Consider the following 19,646-nt stretch of genomic DNA (forward strand, 5'->3'; position numbering starts at 1 on the left):
ACCCAATACATCTCCTTCACATTGTGACACATTCTCCCATTATCTGTCTGTGTTAGGTAGAGAAAAAGATTTTAAAGGAAAGGTAAGTATTGTTGTGTTGTGTTTTGTTGTATTGTGTGTTGTCATTACCGTATTTTCTGGACTATAAGTCACGTTTCTCTTCATAGTTTGGGTGGGGGGGCGACTTATACTGAGGAGCAACTTATACGTGATTTTTTGTCACAAATTTTCAAAATAAAAAAAAAAAAACGAAAAATGGATAAACGAACCGTGATGTAGCAAGGGATTACTGTAGTTTGAACTGCAAGTGACATCAGCGGCGCGGCGGTTGTTTACTTAAAGGACAAAGGATTCGATCACGGGATGACGAAGATGACGAAGGGCCCCATGTACTACCGGCATCTTTAGTGGCTTTGCTTGTAAGTGACACAGAGGACGAAGAGTTTTTTTTTTTTTTTCCCAATGATCATCACACACACATCTGGGTGTGGTGAGATTTGTCCTCTGCATTCAACCCATCCCCGTGTGATTTTGATCCATCCCCTGGGGGAGAGGGGAGCAGTGAGCAGCAGCGGTGCCGCGCTCGGGAATCATTTGGTGATCTAACACCCAATTCCACCCCTTAATGTTGAGTGCCAAGCAGGGAGGCAATGGATCCCATTTTTATAGGTATGACCCGGCCGGGGTTTGAACCCACAACCTTCCAGTCTCAGGGCGGACACTCTACCACTAGTTTGAAGGATTTAATGATTTGGAGTGACACAGAAGGTTTGAAAAACTATTATATGTTTCACGCACACCCGGTCCTATTCTATGGAGCTCTCTTCCACCTCTGTGGCTGGAAGTGCCACCTCCAGGGATGGAAGTCCACGCCGCCACACGCCTGGAAGTCGATGCCGGTGCTTGGGGCTGTGTGGCGGTGAACTGTTTATGTTATTGTTATTTGATATATTTGTTATTTTCAAAACTTGTTCAGGAAAAAAAATATTATTCAGTGGTAATGTTGGACGTTTTCAATAAATACAAATTCATACAGTTTTAGGGTTCTCAGGTTAAAAAAGGCAATGCATGCACGGGGGCCCCCAGGGCTGCGTGCTCAGTCCATTGCTCTGCATGACTGCACTGCGACCTACAGCGACAACCGCATAGTGAAGTTTGCTGACGACACGACTCTGGTGGGTCTCATCACGAAGGGCGACGAGACTCGGTACAGGTCGGAAGTTGACCTTCTGACCATGTGGTGCAGGGACAACAACCTCCTGCTGAACGTCAATAAGACCAAGGAAATCGTTGTTGACTTCCGGAAGGGTCACACAACACACCTGCCGCTGATCATCGACGGTGCTGTGGTGGAGTGGGTGAGCTGCACCAAGTTCCTGGGGGTGCACATCAGTGAGGACCTCTCCTGGTCCGCAAACACCTCGTCACTGGCAAATAAAGCTCAGCGCCGCCTGTACTTCCTGCGGAAGCTCAGGCGTGCATGTGCTCCTCAGGCAGTCCTGTCTACATTATACCGTGGCACCATTGAGAGCGTCCTCACCAGTTGCATCGCTGTCTGGGGTGGTAACTGCACTGAACAGAACTTGAAGGCCCTGCAGCGCATAGTGAATACGGCTGGTAAGATTATTGGTGCTTCGCTCCCCTCCCTGAAGGACATTTACACCTCCCATCTCGCCCGCAAGGCAACCTCGATTGCCAGAGATGTGAGTCACCCGGCTCACTCTTTGTTTGACCTTCTGCCCTCTGGGAAGAGGTATAGGAGCCTGCGCTCCCGCACCACCAGACTCGCCAACAGCTTCTTTCTCCAGGCTGTTAGGGCCCTGAACTCGCTACCCCCTTCTGCGTAGCGTGCGGCACTGTTGCGCTATTTTCTGGAATGTCTGCTGTACGCACACTTGCTCCTTTTTTTGCTCCTCTTATTTATTTATTTATTTATTTGTTGTGTTATTTATTCATTATTTATTCAGCACGCTTTTGTTATACTTGTTTACTTGTTTGTCTGTTGTGGGCCATGTCTTGTCACCATGGGATAGGGGGGAACGAACTTTCGGTTTCTTTGTATGTCTTCGGCATGTGGACAAATTGACAATAAAGCTGACTTTGACTTAAACAGTTCTACGAATCCTGTTTCATCCACTGAGTGTGTATGTGTGCCACACGTTTTTAGCAATTAAGCCCGTGACTGAAGATGGCGTGTGCGGTAAAGACGTCGGCCCATGATCAAGAAGGTGGTTCACCCCATGTAAGGCTCAGCCATTGCACTACGGTTGTGCTGACCTCTGCAAATTCCCCTACTGTGTGAATCTTGACTGCATTATTTCTGGTAGTGGGGGACTGTGTTCGCGCTCTCCTCTGGTCTTTCTGATGAAAACAAAAATTAAGCGCAGTAGTATGCACATGGAGTTTAAGTCTGCGATGCTGTGACACACTGAACGCTTTTGATTATGTAATTAACTGTACTCTGGAACTGTGTGTCAGGGTTCTCCAGATTATCCTTATCGTATGATTATGTTGGAATGCAGCCTGTAATAAATAACCTAGCTAGATTAGTTTTATGCTCATGTTGGAATGCAACCTGTGATAAATAACCTAGCGTGTCCCATCCTACACAAAGTCGTAAAACACCCCTTGCTATGTTTTGACTAGAGGTCAAGGGCTTTCTCTATTCAGTCCACTCTTACCCCCACCCTGTTTCTCTTAATAAAAATGCTCTTGCAGGAGGCGAGAGTCAGACCTCCATTCGAACATCGCTGTACGCACAGCGACGAATGGACTCTCCACCTGCAGGTGTCTAAAAGGACTTACTCGTCTCCCGTGTGGTTCTTGCAAAATAAGTTGGACTGAGCGAATCTCTAACACTGTGCATTTGCTCGCTAAACTGTATTCACCAAATTAGCAAATGCAAAATAATATGTAATTACCACGTTCCTGACTCGTCATATGATATGAACGTATCAAAACCTTTTTGTCGGCTGTAGGTCTGTCTTTTTAAGAATGCGCCCGATTGTTGTTCCTCATACATCACAAGTATGGATTTCTAGAAAACAACTTTTACTTTCTAAAGTAAAATGACAGAAATATTTTCAAATGTCAAATATCAAACGCCACCAACGCAGTGGAGGTGAATTACACTCCAAACCATGCCAGCAACGTCAAAAGCCTCAATTATTTGCGACACAAGGGAGACATAGAGCATTTCTGAAGTTTGAAAAATCATTTGAGAAATTACGATCGTATTTTGTTTCCCGATTTGTGTTGAATAAAGTTATGAAATTACAAATTTTCAAATAAAACACAGGGATGGGATCATTTCCCGTTCTCTCAGACCAAAAGTACACGTTCCAAGACATACAACTGTTTTTACCATCAATAATCAAAATAGACGCCCAATATAATTGAAAGAACGAGCGCCATCAGTGTTCGATCAGATACCTACAAACCTGTGCGCCAACAATGTTTAAAGTAAGTGAGACATTAATAAACACAAAATACTCGTTTAAACATTCTATTTTGCTTGAGTCCTTGTAAGTAGAGTAAATCCATCAACTTCTATTGTTTGTATTAGAAGGAATGGTTGCTGCAATTTGAGTGTGAGACCGCCTGTGAATTTAGTGAGACCAGCAGTGGGGTGGCCCGTTTTGACTCAGATTTTCAGATCACTCGTTTCTCTTCAGATCGAATAAATCTTTCGCCTTTTACTAAAGATTTCTGTGGAGAGGAACAATAAAGAGTATACCATTTCCGTGGAGAGGAACAATAAGAGTATATCTCAATTTGTTGATGCTCTGCAAAAGAATACCAATATTGCAACGGATAGCCGCCTATATCATACTCCGTGCAACAATCATACGTTCACATAATTCATACCGGCACGTGTGAACATGTTCACATAAACAGAGAAATTATGCCGAGTGCAGACAGACAATCACGTTTAAAACCTCGTTTATCATCCATCCATTTATCCATCCTATTCCGCTTATCCGGGTTGGGTCGAGGGGGAGACAGCTTTAGGAGGGACTCCCAGGCTTCCCTCTCCCCAGCCACTTCATCCAACTCAACCCGGGGAATCCCAAGGCGTTCCCAGGCCAGCCGAGAGACATAGTCTTTCCAGCACGTCCTGGGTCGCCCGCGAGGTCTCCTACCGGTGGGACATGTCCGGAACACTTCCAAAGGGAGGCGTCCAGGAGGCATCCTGATGAGATGCCTGAGCCACCTCATCTGGCTCCTCTCACCGTAGAAGAGCAGCGGCTCTACTCCGAGTCCCTCCCGGATGACCAACCTTCTCAAGGGAGAGCCCGGACACCCTGCAGAGGAAACTCATTTCGGCCGCTTGTATTCTGGATCTCGTTCTTTTGGTCACGACCCAAAGCTCGTGACCATAGTTGAGGGTAGGAGCGTAGATCGACCGGTAAATTGAGAGCTTTGCCTTTTGTCTCAGCTCTCTCTTCACCACGACGGATTAGTACAGAGTTCGCATTACTGCCGACGCTGCACCAAACCGCCTGTCGATCTCGCGCTCCATCCTGCTCTCACTCGTGAACAAGACCCAAAGATACTTGAACTCCTCCACTTGGGGCAGGATCTCATCCCCGATCCGGAGAGGGCATCCCACCCTTTTCCGACCGAGGACCATGGCCTCGGATTTGGAGGTGCTGACCCTCATCCCGACCACTTCACACTCGGCTGCGAACCACCCCAGTGAGAGCTGGAGATCACGGCTTGAAGAAGCCAACAGCACCACGTCATCTGCAAAAAGCAGAGACGCAATGCTGAGGTCCCAGAACTGGACCCCCTCAACGCCTTGGCTGCGTCTAGAAATTCTGTCCATAACCATTATGAACAGAATCGATGACAAAGGGCAGCCTTGGCAGAGTCCAGCCTTCACTGGGAAAGAATCTGACTTACTGCCGGAAATGCGGACCAAACTCTGGCATTGGTGATACAGGGACCAAACCGCCCTTATCAGTTGGCTCAGCACCCCGTACTCCCGAAGCACCCTCCACAAAACTTCCCGAAGGACACGATTGAACCCCTCCTCCAAGTCCACAAAACACATGTGGACAGGTTGGGCGAACTCCCATGCCCCCTCGAGGATCCTGCCCAGGGTGTAGAGCTGGTCCACTGTTCCATGGCCAGGACAAAAGCCACACTGCTCCTCCTTAATCCAAGGTTCGACCTCCCGACAGACCATCATCTCCAGCACCCCTGAATAGACCTTACCAGGGAGGCTGAGGAGTGTGATTCCCCTATAGTTGGAACACAACCTCCGGTCTCCCGTCTTAAAGAGGGGAACCACCACCCCAGTCTGCCAATCCAGAGGCACCGTCCCCGATGTCCACGCAATGCTGTAGAGGCGTGTCAGCCATGATAGTCCCATAACATCCAGAGCCTTTAAAAACTCTGGGCGGATCTCATCCACCCCCGGGGCCATGCCCCAGAGGACTTTTTTGATTACCTCAGTGAGTTCGACCCCAGAGATTGGAGAGTCCACCTCAGAGTCTCCAGGCCCTGTTTCCACAATGGAAGGCGTGTCGGTGGAATTGAGGAGGTCTTCAAAGTACTCTCCCCACCGACTCACGACGTCCCGTGTCGAGGTCAGCAGCACGTCATCTCCAGTGTAAACAGTGTTGACGGTGCACTGGTTCTCCCTCCTGAGACGCCGGATGGTGGACCAGAATTTCCTCGAAGCCGTCCGGAAGTCATTCTCCATGGCCTCGCCAAACTCCTCCCACGCCCAGCTCGGGCTCCTTTTCAGTCAGAGAGGCGATATTCCATGTCCCAAGAGTCAGCTTCTGCAGCCAGGGATCGGTCCGCCAAGGTCCCTGCCTTTTTCCGCCGCCCATTTTGCACTGCACCCGACCCCTTTGGCCCCTCCGGCAGGTGGTGAGCCCATGGGAAGGGGGACCCATGTTTCCTTTTCGGGCTGTGCCCAGCCGGGCCCCGTGGGCGAAGGCCTGGCCACCAGACGCTCGCCTTCGAGCCCCACCTCCACGCCTGGCTCCAGATGTGGGGCCCGGTGACCCGCGTCCGGGCGAGGGAAAACAAAATCCATTTATGTTTTTCTTCATAAGGGGCTTGTGAGAGCCGTGCTTTGTCTGGCCCTTCACCTAGGATCCGTTTGCCATGGATGACCCTACCAGGGACATGAAGCCCCAGACAACATGGCTGCTAGGATCATTGGGGCGTGCAAACCCCTCCTCCACGGTAAAGTGATGACTAACGAAGGGGCTTCGTTTATCAATGCAGTTTAACTTCTGGTGGGATCCATTTGAATTGGCACATGCCAGTCTATTGTAATTTGGCAAAAAATATTGTTTTTAAATAAAAACCAATAACCAACCCTGTCAATTGCACAAGCACTCCTCTTTACTGTTCACAAGCACAATCACAAGTACAAGTCGTCTTCATCCATAAGCACATGAGTCTTTCCTTGTTAAAACACAGCAGCCCTACAAAAAAATGTTCCATCAACTTTTAGTGTCTTAATAGACAATGATGGTATTTATTTAAATATTGAAACAAAATATCTACCTCCTTCAATGTTACACGTGAATGCACATACAGAGAGAAGTTTTATTCATTTTGATAAGGCTACATGAAGCAAAATATAAAGGTGAATACACACTGTTTTCGTGCACCATTTTAGCCCAATTCCATCATTTCCTTGTCTGTCTGTGCCTCCTTACCAGCAAATTTCTGGAAGTCCACATGGCGTCTTTGATGGCAGCAAAAGTGAGCCACTGCTTTGTAAAGTCTTCTTGCTTGATTTTCAACGGGCTCACCCCATAGAGTACAAGGTTCAAGATTCAAGATTCAAGAGTTTTTTATTCGCCATGTTTGAGCGTGCCAAACAAGGAATTTGACTTCGGTAAATCACAGCCTCTGTTCAACATTTAGGTGACTAACAACAACATGTGAAAAATGAAAGATATTCTCAAACATCCCCTGATCTTAAACTGATCTTAAACTCCCAAGAGGGCAAGGAAAAACTCATAACTCCAGCTAGGGGAAATGAGAAACCTTGAGAAGAGACCACAGATGGGAGGGTCCCTCTTCTAGGATGACCAGGCTGCAATGGATGCAGAGAGGACACATAGTACAAACAGTGTAAACAAAAAAGGTGTGGAAAGCGGGATGTTATTGCACAGTAATGACTCTGAGACTCTAAGAGTGGTGTGAGTTCATCAGAGTGACAGCCTGGGGGAAGAAGCTGTCTCTGTGTCTGCTGGTTTTAGTGTACAGAGCTCTATAACGGCGTCCGGAGGGGAGTAGTTCAAACAGGCTGCAACCTGGGTGCGAAGGGTCTGTTGAGATGTTGATGTCTGCATTCAACACTTCCCTTGCCGGGAACTGCAGGTCGCCCACAGGTATACGGCAGCCATGAACTACCTGAGCAGGTGCCACACTGACTCCTGGGCGCCACAGGCAGGTCGGGGGCACGTTGAGAGCGCTGATATGCCCCGGGAGTGCATAACGGACCTGACTGGGAGGCCATCATGGGCCACCATCCACGACAGGTCCCAACAAGTTTGTTTCGAGAGGGCGGGGTGGTTGACGTTGTGCCAAACTGTTGTGGGCTTGCCGAATGCGGGTCCGAGCACTGGACAAACCACTTCCCGCTGTACGACAGAGATCATAGATCTGTGACTTGTTAAAATTTCACTATTTTCTTGCTCTAATTTAAAGTTCTTCAAAAACTTTTTGGTGAAGAAATAAGAAGGTGGCGCGTTAAAAGACACAGGAATTCATTGGTCGATGGGTATTAGCTTTAGTTTCCGGAGGTATGTGTCACGTCTCGCCCTGCTCCACTATGTGTCTGTCTTGGTTTCTGTCTGTGTGCTCGCCCCTCCCCTCCTGTGTGCCCATTAACAGTGTGATTGTTCCCACCTGCCTCTCGTTACCTGTCGTGTATAAAAGTCCTGTCTGCCCCTCTCTCCCGGTCGGATCATTGGTTTTGGTCATTGGTTTTGGTCATTGGTTTTGGTTCCTGTCGTTCGGTGTGTCGTCCTGTCTTGGTGCCATCATGTCCTGCTGTCTTCTTGTTCCACGTCCCGGTCAGTCAGTCAAGTTATTGTTTAAGTCATGTCAGTTTACCGAGTCTGTATTTTGAGTTGCTTCAATAAACCCTGGTCCAAGCTGCACTTGGTCGTCCTGCTCCATGCTCCACCACCCGACCGTGACAGAATGATCCGACCATCACAACGACCAGCGCTTGGACCCCCCTCCACCACCAGCTCCCGCTGCGACGCCCGATCGTCGTCCGAGCTTGTTCCAGCGCCATGGGCTTGCAGCTGCCATCGGACTTCGCTCCCGCGACGCCGGACCCGCGGCCGCCATCGGAGTTCCTCCCGGCACCATCGCCTCTGCGAGCGTCATCGGACTTGGCTCCCGCGACGCCGGACCCGCGGCCGCCATCGAAGTTCCTCCTGGCACCATCGCCTCTGCGACCGTCATCGGACTTCGCTGCCGCGACGCCGGACCCGCGGCCGCTATCGGAGTGCCCCCCGGCGCCATCGGACTCGCGGCCACCACCGGGCTCCATCCCAGCGTTGCAGGACCTGCGGGCGTCGCCAGATTTCGGGCCAGCTGCGCCGGACCCGCGATCGTCCCTGGCCCCACTCCCACTGCTGCGGCGCGTGATGGCTCTTGCCGCCGCGCACAGCCCCGCCTTCCGAATGCCGCCGATCACGGTACGGACTTTGTGAGTGGCCGCCGATCGCGGTACAGACTTCCGGAGTCGCCGCCAATTGCCGTACGGACTTCCTGAGTTGCCGCCGATCGCGGCACAGACTTCCCAAGTCGCCGCCCTAGTGCGGTTGTGTTTCCCCGAGTTTCCGCGGAGTGCGGTTCTGTTTCCCCAAGTCGCCGCCCCTGTGCGGTTGTGTTCCCCAATTCGCTGCCCGAGCGCGGTTCTGTTCCCCGAAGTCGCCGCCCGAGTGCGGTTCTGTTCCCCAAGTCACCGCCAGAGTGCGGCTCTGTCCCCTAGGTCACCGCCAGAGTGCGGCTCTGTCCCCTAGGGCGCCACCGGAGTGCGGTTCTGTCCCCTAAGTCACCGCCAGAGTGCGGCTCTGTCCCCTAGGTCACCGCCAGAGTGCGGCTCTGTCCCCTAGGGCGCCGCCGGAGTGCGGTTCTGTCCCCTAGGTCACCGCCAGAGTGCGGATCTGTCCCCGCAGTCGCCGCCAGAGTGCGGATCTGTCCCCGCAGTCGCCGCCCGAGTGCGGATCTGTCCCCGCAGTCGCCGCCCGAGTGCGGTTCTGTCCCCCAAGTCGCCGCCCGAGTGCGGTTCGGTTCCCCAAGTCGCCGCCCGAGTGCGGTTCGGTTCGCCAAGTCGCCGCCCGAGTGCGGTTCGGTTCCCCAAGTCGCCGCCCGAGTGCGGTGCGGTTCGGTTCGGTTCCCCAAGTCGCCGCCCGAGTGCGGTGCGGTTCGGTTCCCCAAGTCGCCGCCCGAGTGCGGTTCGGTTCCCCAAGTCGCCGCCCGAGTGCGGTTCGGTTCCCCAAGTCGCCGCCCGAGTGCGGTGCGGTTCGGTTCCCCAAGTCGCCGCCCGAGTGCGGTGCGGTTCGGTTCCCCAAGTCGGCGCCCGAGTGCGGTGCGGTTCGGTTCCCCAAGTCGCCGCCCGAGTGCGGTGCGGTTCGGTTCCCCAAGTCGCCGCCCGAGTGCGGTTCGGTTCCCCAAGTCACCGCCCGAGTGCGGTGCGGTTCGGTTCCCCAAGTCGCCGCCCGAGTGCGGTGCGGTTCCCCAAGTCGCCGCCCGAGTGCGGTGCGGTTTGGCTCCCCTAGTTTTTTTTTTTTTTTTTTTGGGACGTCGGGAGACGTCCCTTGTGGGGGGGGGGGGTTCTGTCACGTCTCGCCCTGCTCCACTATGTGTCTGTCTTGGTTTCTGTCTGTGTGCTCGCCCCTCCCCTCCTGTGTGCCCATGATCAGTGTGATTGTTCCCACCTGCCTCTCGTTACCTGTTGTTAGGGTTTTCCAGGTTATCTTTATCATAGGATTATGTTGGAATGCAACAGGCAATAAATACCTTACCTTGTCCTCCTTATCACAACATCGTAAAACATCCCCTGAGATGTTTAGACTAGAGGACAAGGGCTTTCTATTCAGCCCACTCATACCCCCACTCTGTTCCTCCTAATAAATATGCCCTTGCAGGAAGGAGACCTTTCAGACTTCATTCGATAATCGCTGTTCAGACAGCGACGAATGGACTCTCCACCTGCAGGTGTCTAAAAGAACTTGCCTTGTCTCTTGTGGTTCTTGCAAAATAAGTTGGAGTGAGCAAATCTCTAACACCTGTCGTGTATAAAAGTCCTGTCTGCCCCTCTCTCCCTGTCGGATCATTGGTTTTGGTCATTGGTTTTGGTCATTGGTTTAGGTTGCTGTCGTTCGGTGTGTCGTCCTGTCTTGGTGCCGTCATGTCCTGCTGTCTTCTTGTTCCACGTCCCGGTCAGTCAGTCAAGTTATTGTTTAAGTCATGTCAGTTTACCGAGTCTGTATTTTGAGTTGCTTCAATAAACCCTGGTCCAAGCTGCACTTGGTCGTCCTGCTCCATGCTCCACCACCCGACCGTGACAGTATGAGCCCATCCAGAATCGTGTCATTGCTTGGCTTTTCGATGCATTTGGTGTAACGAGCGCGCTTCGCAGGTGCAGGGCAACATATCTGCTTCCGAGGAAGAGTTTTAAGTTCGGGACTCCTTCTCCTCTGTTTTTTTTTTCTTTTTCTTCATGGTGTCCCTCTTCAGTCCCTCTGACTTGGATTTCCAGGTGAAGTAAAAAATGGCTCGGTCCAATTCTAAAAGCAACTTACTTGCTGGGATGAAAACAGAACTGATTAGTAAAAGCAAGGGTAAAATCACCACTTTTATGGTTAAAATTCTCTCTTCTACGGTCAGCTCTCTTAATCCCCCAAACCCAAGAACAGATACTACACTTGATCTTAGCCAAAAGGCAGAGAAGCGATGGAGTATGCGAGTGAGGGACTCGCTTACAGGCTTCCCCGTCTACCCATTCTCACCAACGGTTTGTTAGAATAGGCCTCTTTGGCACATGTGATTAGCTAGTGAGCTTGAGCTATGCCATTATATCGCTGTAACACTTCTCTTGCTTTATTAGCTTTCTCTACTCTATGAAACCCTTTGCACATATGTAGAAGTCGCTCTCGGTTAAGATGACAAGGTCACACATTATCACACAGGCTAGGCAGTCGCCTCCTTGCAGGAAGGCGGCCAGAGTAGTATAAGAGCAGGAACCTTGGCGCTGGGAGAGGAACCTTCTTCTGCATCTCGCAGAAAGGGCTCCACAGCTGTGCAGCAATCATTTTGGCATACATTAAATAGTTAAACTGTGAAGGCTTTCTCTTGGTAATTACTGTTAGCATATCGAGCATTAAAGATAAAGAACTGGGAACAAACCTAACAGGTTACAGTACGGAACAGAGTGCTGCTCTAATGGGCACTAAAAAATCGGCAAACTTGTCTGATGACTTATTTGTTCACTCTTCTTCATCCGCAGTAATGCATGTAGTAGTTCACGAGGCATATATGTGTCCCCTTTGACCAGTCTCTCTCCAAATACACAGTGTAGATACCTATTAAAATGGTAGACCCGATGAACATGAAAGGCAAAGATTGAGAATTTGCCAAGAACTTTCCAGGGTCATCATATGTACAACGGCTGCGCCAAAAAGAGTCAGGCCAGAAGAATAGAGCGGAACTAACACAAGATTTGAACGCACGCCTTAGTAGAGACTGAGAGCCTAAATCCAGCGCTTCAGCGACACTACCTACCAACTGCAGTTTCAACATTGAATTTTGTTGACATTTCTAATAAAATGTGAAAGTGGATAAAAAGTTGGTTTCTCCACCAGCATCCAGGTTAGTGCTGCCCGACTGAGCTTTGTTCATAATGTAATGAATAATATGAGTGACAGTCAGAATCCAGTTACGAGTTGGAACCGAATGCTTGTTAGCCGATTAGAGGACTTGATGAATTGCTAGCACTGAGCAGCAGAGTGGCGCAGCGGGAGCGTGCTGGGCCCATAACCCAGAGGTGGATGGATCAAAACCATCCTCTGCTGTTTGTCTGGTTTGGACCTTCTTTCAAGTCATGCTTTTGAGAAAAAATGTCGTGCGCATTATCTTTTCCACACGTTGGTTGTGCTGCACCTGGAGGCGGGGCTCGAAGGCGAGCGTCTGGTGGCCGGGCCTTCGCCCATGGGGCCCGGCCGGGCACAACCCGAAAAGGAAACGTTGGTCCCCCTTCCCATGGGCTCACCACCTGTGCGAGGGGCCAAAGGGGTCGAGTGCAGTGTGAGCTGGGCGGTGGCCAAAGGCAGGGACCTTGGCGGTCTGATCCCCGGCTGCAGAAGCTAGCTCTTGGGACATGGAATATCACCTCTCTGGCTGGAAAGGAGCCCGAGCTGGTGTGCGAGGCAGAAAAATTCTGACTAGATATAGTCGGACTAGCCTCCACGCACAGTTTGGGTTCCGGTAGAAGCCCTCTCGAGAGGGGCTAGACTCTCTTCCACTCTGGAGTTGCCCACGGTGAGATGTGTCGAGCAGATGTGGTGGGTATACTTATTGCCCCCCCGGCTGGGCGTCTGCACATTTGGGTTCACCCCGGTGAACGAGAGGGTAGCTTCCCTCCGCCTTCAGGTGGGGGGACGGGTCCTGACTGTTGTTTGTGTCTATGCCCACCCTTCTTGGAGTCCCTGGAGGAAGTGCTGGAGAGCGCTCCTTCTGGGGACTCCATCGTTCTACTGGGTGACTTCAATGCTCACGTGGGCAATGGCACCAGGACTTTGTAGTTGTGTCATCAGATTTGCGGCCGCATGTTTTGGACACTCGGGAGAAAAGAGGGGCGGAGCTGTCAACTGATCACCACCTGGTGGTGGGTTGGCTCCGATGGTGGGGGAAGATGCTGGTCCGACCTGGCAGACCCAAACACTCTGTGACGGTCTGCTGGGAACGTCTGGCAGAATCTCCTGTCAGGAAGAGCTTCAACTCCCACCTCCGGCAGAGCTTTTCCCACGTCCCGGGGGAGGCGGGGGACATTGAGTCTGAGTGGACCATGTTCCGCGCCTCCATTGTTGAGGCGGCCGACCGAAGCTGTGGCAGTAAGGTCGTTGGTGCCTGTCGTGGCGGCAATCCCCGAACCCGCTGGTGGACACCGGCGGTAAGGGATGCTGTCAAGCTGAAGAAGGAGTCCTATCGGGCCGTTTTGGCCTGCGGGACTCCGGAGGCAGCTGACAGGTACCGGATGGCCAAGCGGAACGCAGCTTCGGCGGCTGCTGAGGCAAAAACCCGGGCGTGGGAGGAGTTTGGTGAGGCCATGGACAATGACTTCCGGACGGCTTCGAGGAAATTCTGGTCCACCATCCGGTGTCTCAGGAGGGGGAAGAAGTGCAACGTCAACACTGTTTATAGTGGGGATGGCGTGCTGCTGACCTCGACTCGGGGCGTCGTGAGTCGGTGGGGAAAATACTTCGAAGACCTCAATTCCACCTAAACGCCTTCCATTGAGGAAGCAGGGCCTGGAGACTCTGAGGCGGATTCTCCAATCTCTGGGGTCGAAGTCACTGAGGTAGTTAAAAAAACTTTTCGGTGGCAAGGCCCCGGGGGTAGATGAGATCCGCCCGGAGTTCTTAAAGGCTCTGGTTGTTGTGGGGCTGTCATGGCTGACACGCCTCTACAACATTGCGTGGACATCGGGGACAGTGCCTCTGGATTGGCAGACTGGGGTGGTGGTTCCCCTCTTTAAGAAGGGGGACCGGAGGATGTGTTCCAATTACAGGGGATTCACACTCCTCAGCCTCCCCGGTAAGGTCTCTCCAGGGGTGCTGGAGAGGAGGGTCCGTCGGGAGGTCAAACCTCGGATTCAGGAAGAGCTGTGTGGCTTTCGTCCTGGCCGTGGAACAGTGGACCAGCTCTACACCCTCGGCAGGATCCTCGAGGGTGCATGGGAGTTCGCCCAACCAGTCCACATGTGTTTTGTGGACTTGGAGAAGGCGTTCGACCGTGTCCCTCGGGAGGTTCTGAGGAGGGTGCTTCGGGAGTACGGGGTGCCGAGCCAACTGATAAGGGCGGTTTGGTCCCTGTATCACTGATGCCAGAGTCTGGTCCGCATTTCCGGCAGTAAGTCGGATTCGTTCCCAGTGAGGGTTGGACAAAGGCTGCCCTTTGTCACCAATTCTGTTCATAATTTTTATGGACAGAATTTCTAGGCACAGCCGAGGCGTTGAGGGGGTCCAGTTTGGGGCCCTCAGCATCGCGTCTCTGCTTTTTGCAGATGACGTGGTGCTGTTGGCTTCTTCAGGCCGTGATTTCCAGCTCTCGCTGGAACGGTTCGCAGCCGAGTGTGAAGCGGTCGGGATTACGGTCAGCACCTCCAAATCCGAGTCCATGGTCCTCGATCGGAAAAGGGTGGAATGCACTCTCCGGATCGGGGATGAGATCCTGCCCCAAGTGGAGGAGTTCAAGTATCTTGAAGTCTTGTTCACGAGTGAGGGGGGGATGGAGCGCGAGATCGACAGGCGAATCGGTGCAACGTCGGCAGTAATGCGGACCCTGTACTGGTCCGTTGTGGTAAAGAGAGAGCTGAGCCAAAAGGCAAAGCTCTCAATTTACCGGTCGATTTACGCTCCTACGCTCACCTATGGTCACGAGCTATGGGTCGTGACCGAAAGAACAAGATCCTGGATACAAGAGGCCAAAATTAGTTTTCTCGGCAGGATGTCTGGGCTCTCCCTTTGAGATAGGGTGAGAAGCTCGGTCATCTGGGAGAGACTCGGAGTAGAGTCGCTACTCCTCCACGTTGAGAGGAGCCAGATGAGGTGGCTCGGGCATCTTATCAGGATTCCTCCTGGACGCCTCCCTGGGGAGGTGTTCCGGGCATGTCCCACCGGTAGGAGACCCCGGGGACGACCCAGGACGTGCTGGAGAGACTATGTCTCTCAGCTGGCCTGGGAACGCCTTGGGATCCCCCGGGATGAGCTGGATGAAGTGGCTGGGGAGAGGGAACTCCGGGAAACCCTCCCAAAGCTGCTGCCCCCGCGACCCGACCCCGGATAAGCGGAAGAAGATAGATGAATGGATGGATGGTTGTGCTGCATGGAAGTCGACACCCATCCTCAATGCATACAGTTTATGTACCTTCTTTCACCATTCTCAGTCCAAATACACAGCGTAGTTACCTACTAAATGGGTACTCCAGGTTAGAATAAAAGGCAAAGATTGCTATTTTGCAAAAACCTTTGAAAGTTCTTGATACTTTAGTGCTGCACTGACAGGATTTGGGCAAAAAGACCAGACCTGAATTGATTCTGTGGTGGGATTTGAACCCACAAGTCAGGAGTGACTGGAGCATAAATAAATAACCGCTTAGAATGCTTGGCCACACTACCTAATTCCTGGGCTAATACATCAAATTTTCTTTACAATGATATTAGAACTTTGGAATCGGAACATAGCTGGTTTCCCCACCAGCAACCAGTCGCGTAACCAGAAGAGGTAGCCCGCCATTTCTGCCAGCGTATTGGCGCCAAACATTCCTCTTCAGCCTGGAATCGGACTCGTCTTTGCGTCGCGGGTGCTTTGTCGCCGGTCTGACTGATTCTGCCGCTACCGCCAACTGACGCAAGAATATCAAGCGCTGCAACGAGCCTACGCTCTCCTAGCCCAGACCAGCGGAGGGGACTACGACGCCGAGAAGGAGATCAAGGTGGCGCCCCTTCCCGCAACCCCCGGCCGGGTCGCAGCCTCCCCGTTCTCACCCAGCCTCGGGTGTTCTCTGGTCTGAAAGGAGGAGGAGGAGCCTCCCTCCTCCTCCTTTCAGACCAGAGAAAAGCTGATGGTAGAAATGGGTCACTATCAAAGCAGAGTAGCAGATCTGGAGTCAGCGCTGAAGCAACAAGGATAGGTAAGCTCATCAATGAGCACAGCTTTTTCTCAGACAAAATAGCTAAATTCTTCAGTCACTCATTCGTCTGGCATTACTGGACCAACCCCCCCCGAACGTGGCTGGGAAAATGCGGAGAAAAGCAAATGTCATTTTCCAGTCAACCAAAGAATTTGTGGATGAAAATGACACAACATTCCAAAGCTGTCCACGCGTTTGTCTCTTCTAGAATGTCAAGTGGGTGTAGGAGAAGCAGCTGCTGCGTCAGAGCAATCAGCAGTTGGCCGAAAAGGTGACGGAAAGAAAGGCGCTGGGCGGAGTCGCTTGGCGTCACACCCGTCGGGAAGCCCCGCAGATGAGGTCTGACTGTCTTTTCAGGTCAGGCGGATGGAGGCGGAAGAAGCGCGTCTGAAAGAGCACATCCAGGATATCCGAGACCAAAACGAACTGCTTGAGTTCCGCATCCTGGAGCTGGAGGTGGGAAGACTCGCACAAGCGTGTTGAGGCCAGAGATGTGACAGACGGACGGACGGACGGATGCATGCCTCTGCCTTGCAGGAGAGGGAGTGGCGCTCCCCCGTCTTGAAGTTTCTGCAAGTCCGTTTCCCAGACGGCCTCAGCCCTTTGCAGATCTACTGCGAGGCCGAGGGCGTGAGCGTACGTAAGGCGTCCCTCGCAACCCTAACCTTAACCCGAGGTCCCAGAACACCTTACATTGCTCCTTGCGCCTTTCCCCCGGACATCGTCATCAGTGATCTGATGAAGAAGCTGGACATCCTGGGCGATAATGCCGTAAGTGTATGTCGAACTCCTTATGTTCGCACTCCACGAGACTCGGCGGCTCAAATGTGACTTTTGGAAGGCTTTGCGCTGAAAGAAGCTTGTTGACGCTGTGCCTTTGGGCTCTTGCAGAATCTCACCAACGAGGAGCAGGTGGTCGTGATTCACGCCAGGACCCTTCTCACCCTAGCCGAGAAGGTAACGCGCACGTCCACGCACACTCTCGCATTCTGCTTATGTGACAGCAGCCTTTCCTCAGTGGTTAGAATACATCAAAGTGACCAAGTCAGCACTTCAACAGAAGATGTTGGACATTGAAAGTGAGAAGGTAGACAGACACGCGACATCAGCCAAGGGGAACTCCGGCAATGTGCCCCAACAATTCTGACCTTGAGCTGTGCTAGGATATGTTCTGTAAGCAGAAGGGCTACCTGGATGAAGAGTTGGACTTCAGGAAGCATTCCATGGACCAGGCTCATAAGGTAAGCCTCCCTCAAATCTCCCGCCGGACCACTGATGGACGAGGATTGCGGCCCAGAGGATACTGGAGCTGGAGGCCATGTTGTACGAGGCGCTACCGGAGCGGGACTGCCCCACCACGGACGGCGAAAAAGCCAGCCACGCTGGCGTGAATGACGTGCTGACGGCGGATCAGAGAGAAGAGCTTAGGAGCGCCGTGGACCAATGGAAGCGAGCCCTGATGTGTGAGTTGAGGGAGCGCGACGCTTGCATCCTCCAAGAGAGAATGGATCTGCTGCACAGCGCCAGCCCGGCACTTACTTGCACGCTTACTGGCTTTTGAAGGCCACTTTCCATTTGTCCGTCCTAGAGGAACAAAGAGCTGAAAGAATTCATCGAAGCTCAGAAGAGACAAATCAAACAATTGGAGGAGAAGTTTCTGTTTCTCTTTCTATTCTTCTCCTTGGCCTTCATTCTGTGGCCCTAACACCAGCTGGTGACGTGATGCTTTGGACATCCTTCCGTCTCAGATGCCCAAAACTACTCTTTGCAACATCTGCGGCAATACGGTGTCTTTTCAAAGGTGCAAATAAATCCAGCGTGGGCAGAACACGCACGTCTTCGGTTTTTCCCGCTTTGTTTGTGTGACAGCTGTTGTGAAAATTTTATACAAATAAAGTTGTATAGTACAGGTTTGGCCAAGCCGCAATTCCCGAACCGCATGCGGCTCTTTTATGTTCATATCAACATTTGTGTGTGTGTGTGTGTGTGTGGGGGGGGGGGGGTTGTGCGTGTTGGCTTCACTTGAGTTCAATTTGGTATTTTGGTCAAAAGCGCATGTGGTGAAATTCCACAAAGTAGGATGGGCAAACACAATCCAGTAAACTATTAGTGTCAATTGGGCTCTCGAAATGGCAGGGAAAAGATGCACAGCAAAACGGAAATATGTAGATGAACACAGGACGTTTTTATCAGAGTGGGAAAGTTTCTATTTTTTGTTGAACGTGATGGCAAACCATTCTGCCTTATATGTCAGACCTCAGCGCATTTCAAAGATTCATATCTTCAGCGCCATGCACTTCAGCTCACTCCATGGCTAACATTGATCAGGCGTCGAACCCGCAACATCATGCTTAAGAGGTGGACATGCTAACCAGTGCGCCATTATGTCAAGGCATAATAACTGTATGTCTACTGATCAAAACAGCGGTTACTATATGACGTCGCTACGTCGTGGTCAAGTGACGCAGACAAGACATCAATGGACGGACCGTCCTCCGAAATTAGAATCCGTGGGCAGAGTTAACTTTTTTAAAAGGGAGTGGGTAGAAGAAAGATTTAATTTATTTAAATCTATTTTGAGTGCACACCATCATGCCAATGCATAACAACTGTAAATCTACTAAACAAAACAGCGGTTGCTATATGACATCTGCCACGTTGTGGTCACGTGACAGACGTGACGTCGATGGGCGAGACTTCCGCCGGAATTCAAATCCGCGGGGAGAGTTAACTTGTTTAAAAGGGAGTGGGCAGAAGAATTATTTGATTTATTTAAATCTATTTGGAGTGTGCGCCATTATGTCAATGCATAACAACTGTAAGTCTCCTAAACAAAACAGCGGTTGCTATATGACGTCTGCCACGTCGTGGTCACGTGACGTCGACGCCTACTTTGCATCCCACCGATCACAGGACCCCTCGGCTGCATAACCGCGCCCCCTTCCCAACCAATCGGATTTGCTATACGCGAAAACGACGCCAATGGGCGGGACTTCCGCCAAAATTTAAATCCGTGGGCGTGGCTCGCAACAGGAAGTAGCAAAATGGCGATGTTGACAAAGACAGCGGATGGTAACATACGACTAACGAGAGAAATATTTTTATTTTCTGCTTGCAACTGGACCGTCCAGAGCGTACACGGTAAGTACAACTCATCGTTTTTAAAAAGAAGTACTTTTGTTGCCCTGAAAAGCGAGTGAGTGCGGCGTTTGGGGGGAACGTCGAATTTCGACGATTATTTCGACTGGTCAACGGTTGTAAATGATTGCGTTAATTAAAAACTTTATTTAACTCTACTCTTTGCCGTTTCAGATATGCGGGTATTACACCGCGGAAATTACGTCAATAGGCTGAACTGTCGCCAAAATTCTAATCTGTGGGCGCAATGGCCTTGAGCGAGACAACGGATAAAAACACGACGACTATCAACAGAAATATCTTTTTTTTCTGCTTGCAAGTGGACCGTCTAGAGCGTACACGGTAAGTACAACTCATTGTGTTTAAAACGATTTACGTTTGTGTAGTTTGCATTGCGTTACATCTGTGAATGTTGGTTGAGGCTAAATGTTAATGTTTAATTTCCTTCCTTTAGGTTCCACGGTGTTTGTTGGCTGTAAGTTTTCCACTGCAAGAAGAGGCTCGTATCATTGACCAGGAGCGAGCTACAAGTATCATTGACCAGGAGCGAGCTACAATGGTGAGTAGCCATAACATTTATGTTAAACACTTCCTATTT

At 51.3% G+C, this 19,646-nt stretch overlaps 1 protein-coding gene, 1 non-coding gene and 2 pseudogenes across 2 annotated transcripts; 3 read left to right on the forward strand and 1 right to left on the reverse strand.

Moving 5' to 3' along the window:
• The first annotated feature begins 2,189 nt into the window (after positions 1 to 2,189).
• LOC125987558 (U1 spliceosomal RNA) lies at positions 2,190 to 2,355 on the forward strand. Its single transcript, XR_007488038.1, has one exon. It is a non-coding gene; the product is annotated as a U1 spliceosomal RNA (small nuclear RNA).
• A 1,301-nt stretch (positions 2,356 to 3,656) lies between these two features.
• LOC125987564 (U5 spliceosomal RNA) lies at positions 3,657 to 3,741 on the forward strand (annotated as a pseudogene).
• A 7,006-nt stretch (positions 3,742 to 10,747) lies between these two features.
• On the reverse strand, positions 10,748 to 10,955 carry LOC125987562 (U2 spliceosomal RNA; annotated as a pseudogene).
• Positions 10,956 to 16,116: 5,161 nt separating this feature from the next.
• Positions 16,117 to 17,429, forward strand: LOC125987055 (janus kinase and microtubule-interacting protein 3-like). Its single transcript, XM_049751147.2, has 5 exons — positions 16,117 to 16,181; positions 16,268 to 16,366; positions 16,448 to 16,681; positions 16,802 to 16,867; positions 16,929 to 17,429. The coding sequence occupies exons 2-5, from the start codon at positions 16,277 to 16,279 to the stop codon at positions 17,055 to 17,057; spliced, it is 519 nt and encodes a 172-aa protein (XP_049607104.2). The 5' UTR covers positions 16,117 to 16,181; positions 16,268 to 16,276; the 3' UTR covers positions 17,058 to 17,429.
• Positions 17,430 to 19,646: the final 2,217 nt, after the last annotated feature.

This window comes from Syngnathus scovelli, chromosome 19 (assembly GCF_024217435.2).
Source record: "Syngnathus scovelli strain Florida chromosome 19, RoL_Ssco_1.2, whole genome shotgun sequence".
Lineage (NCBI taxonomy): Eukaryota > Metazoa > Chordata > Actinopteri > Syngnathiformes > Syngnathidae > Syngnathus > Syngnathus scovelli.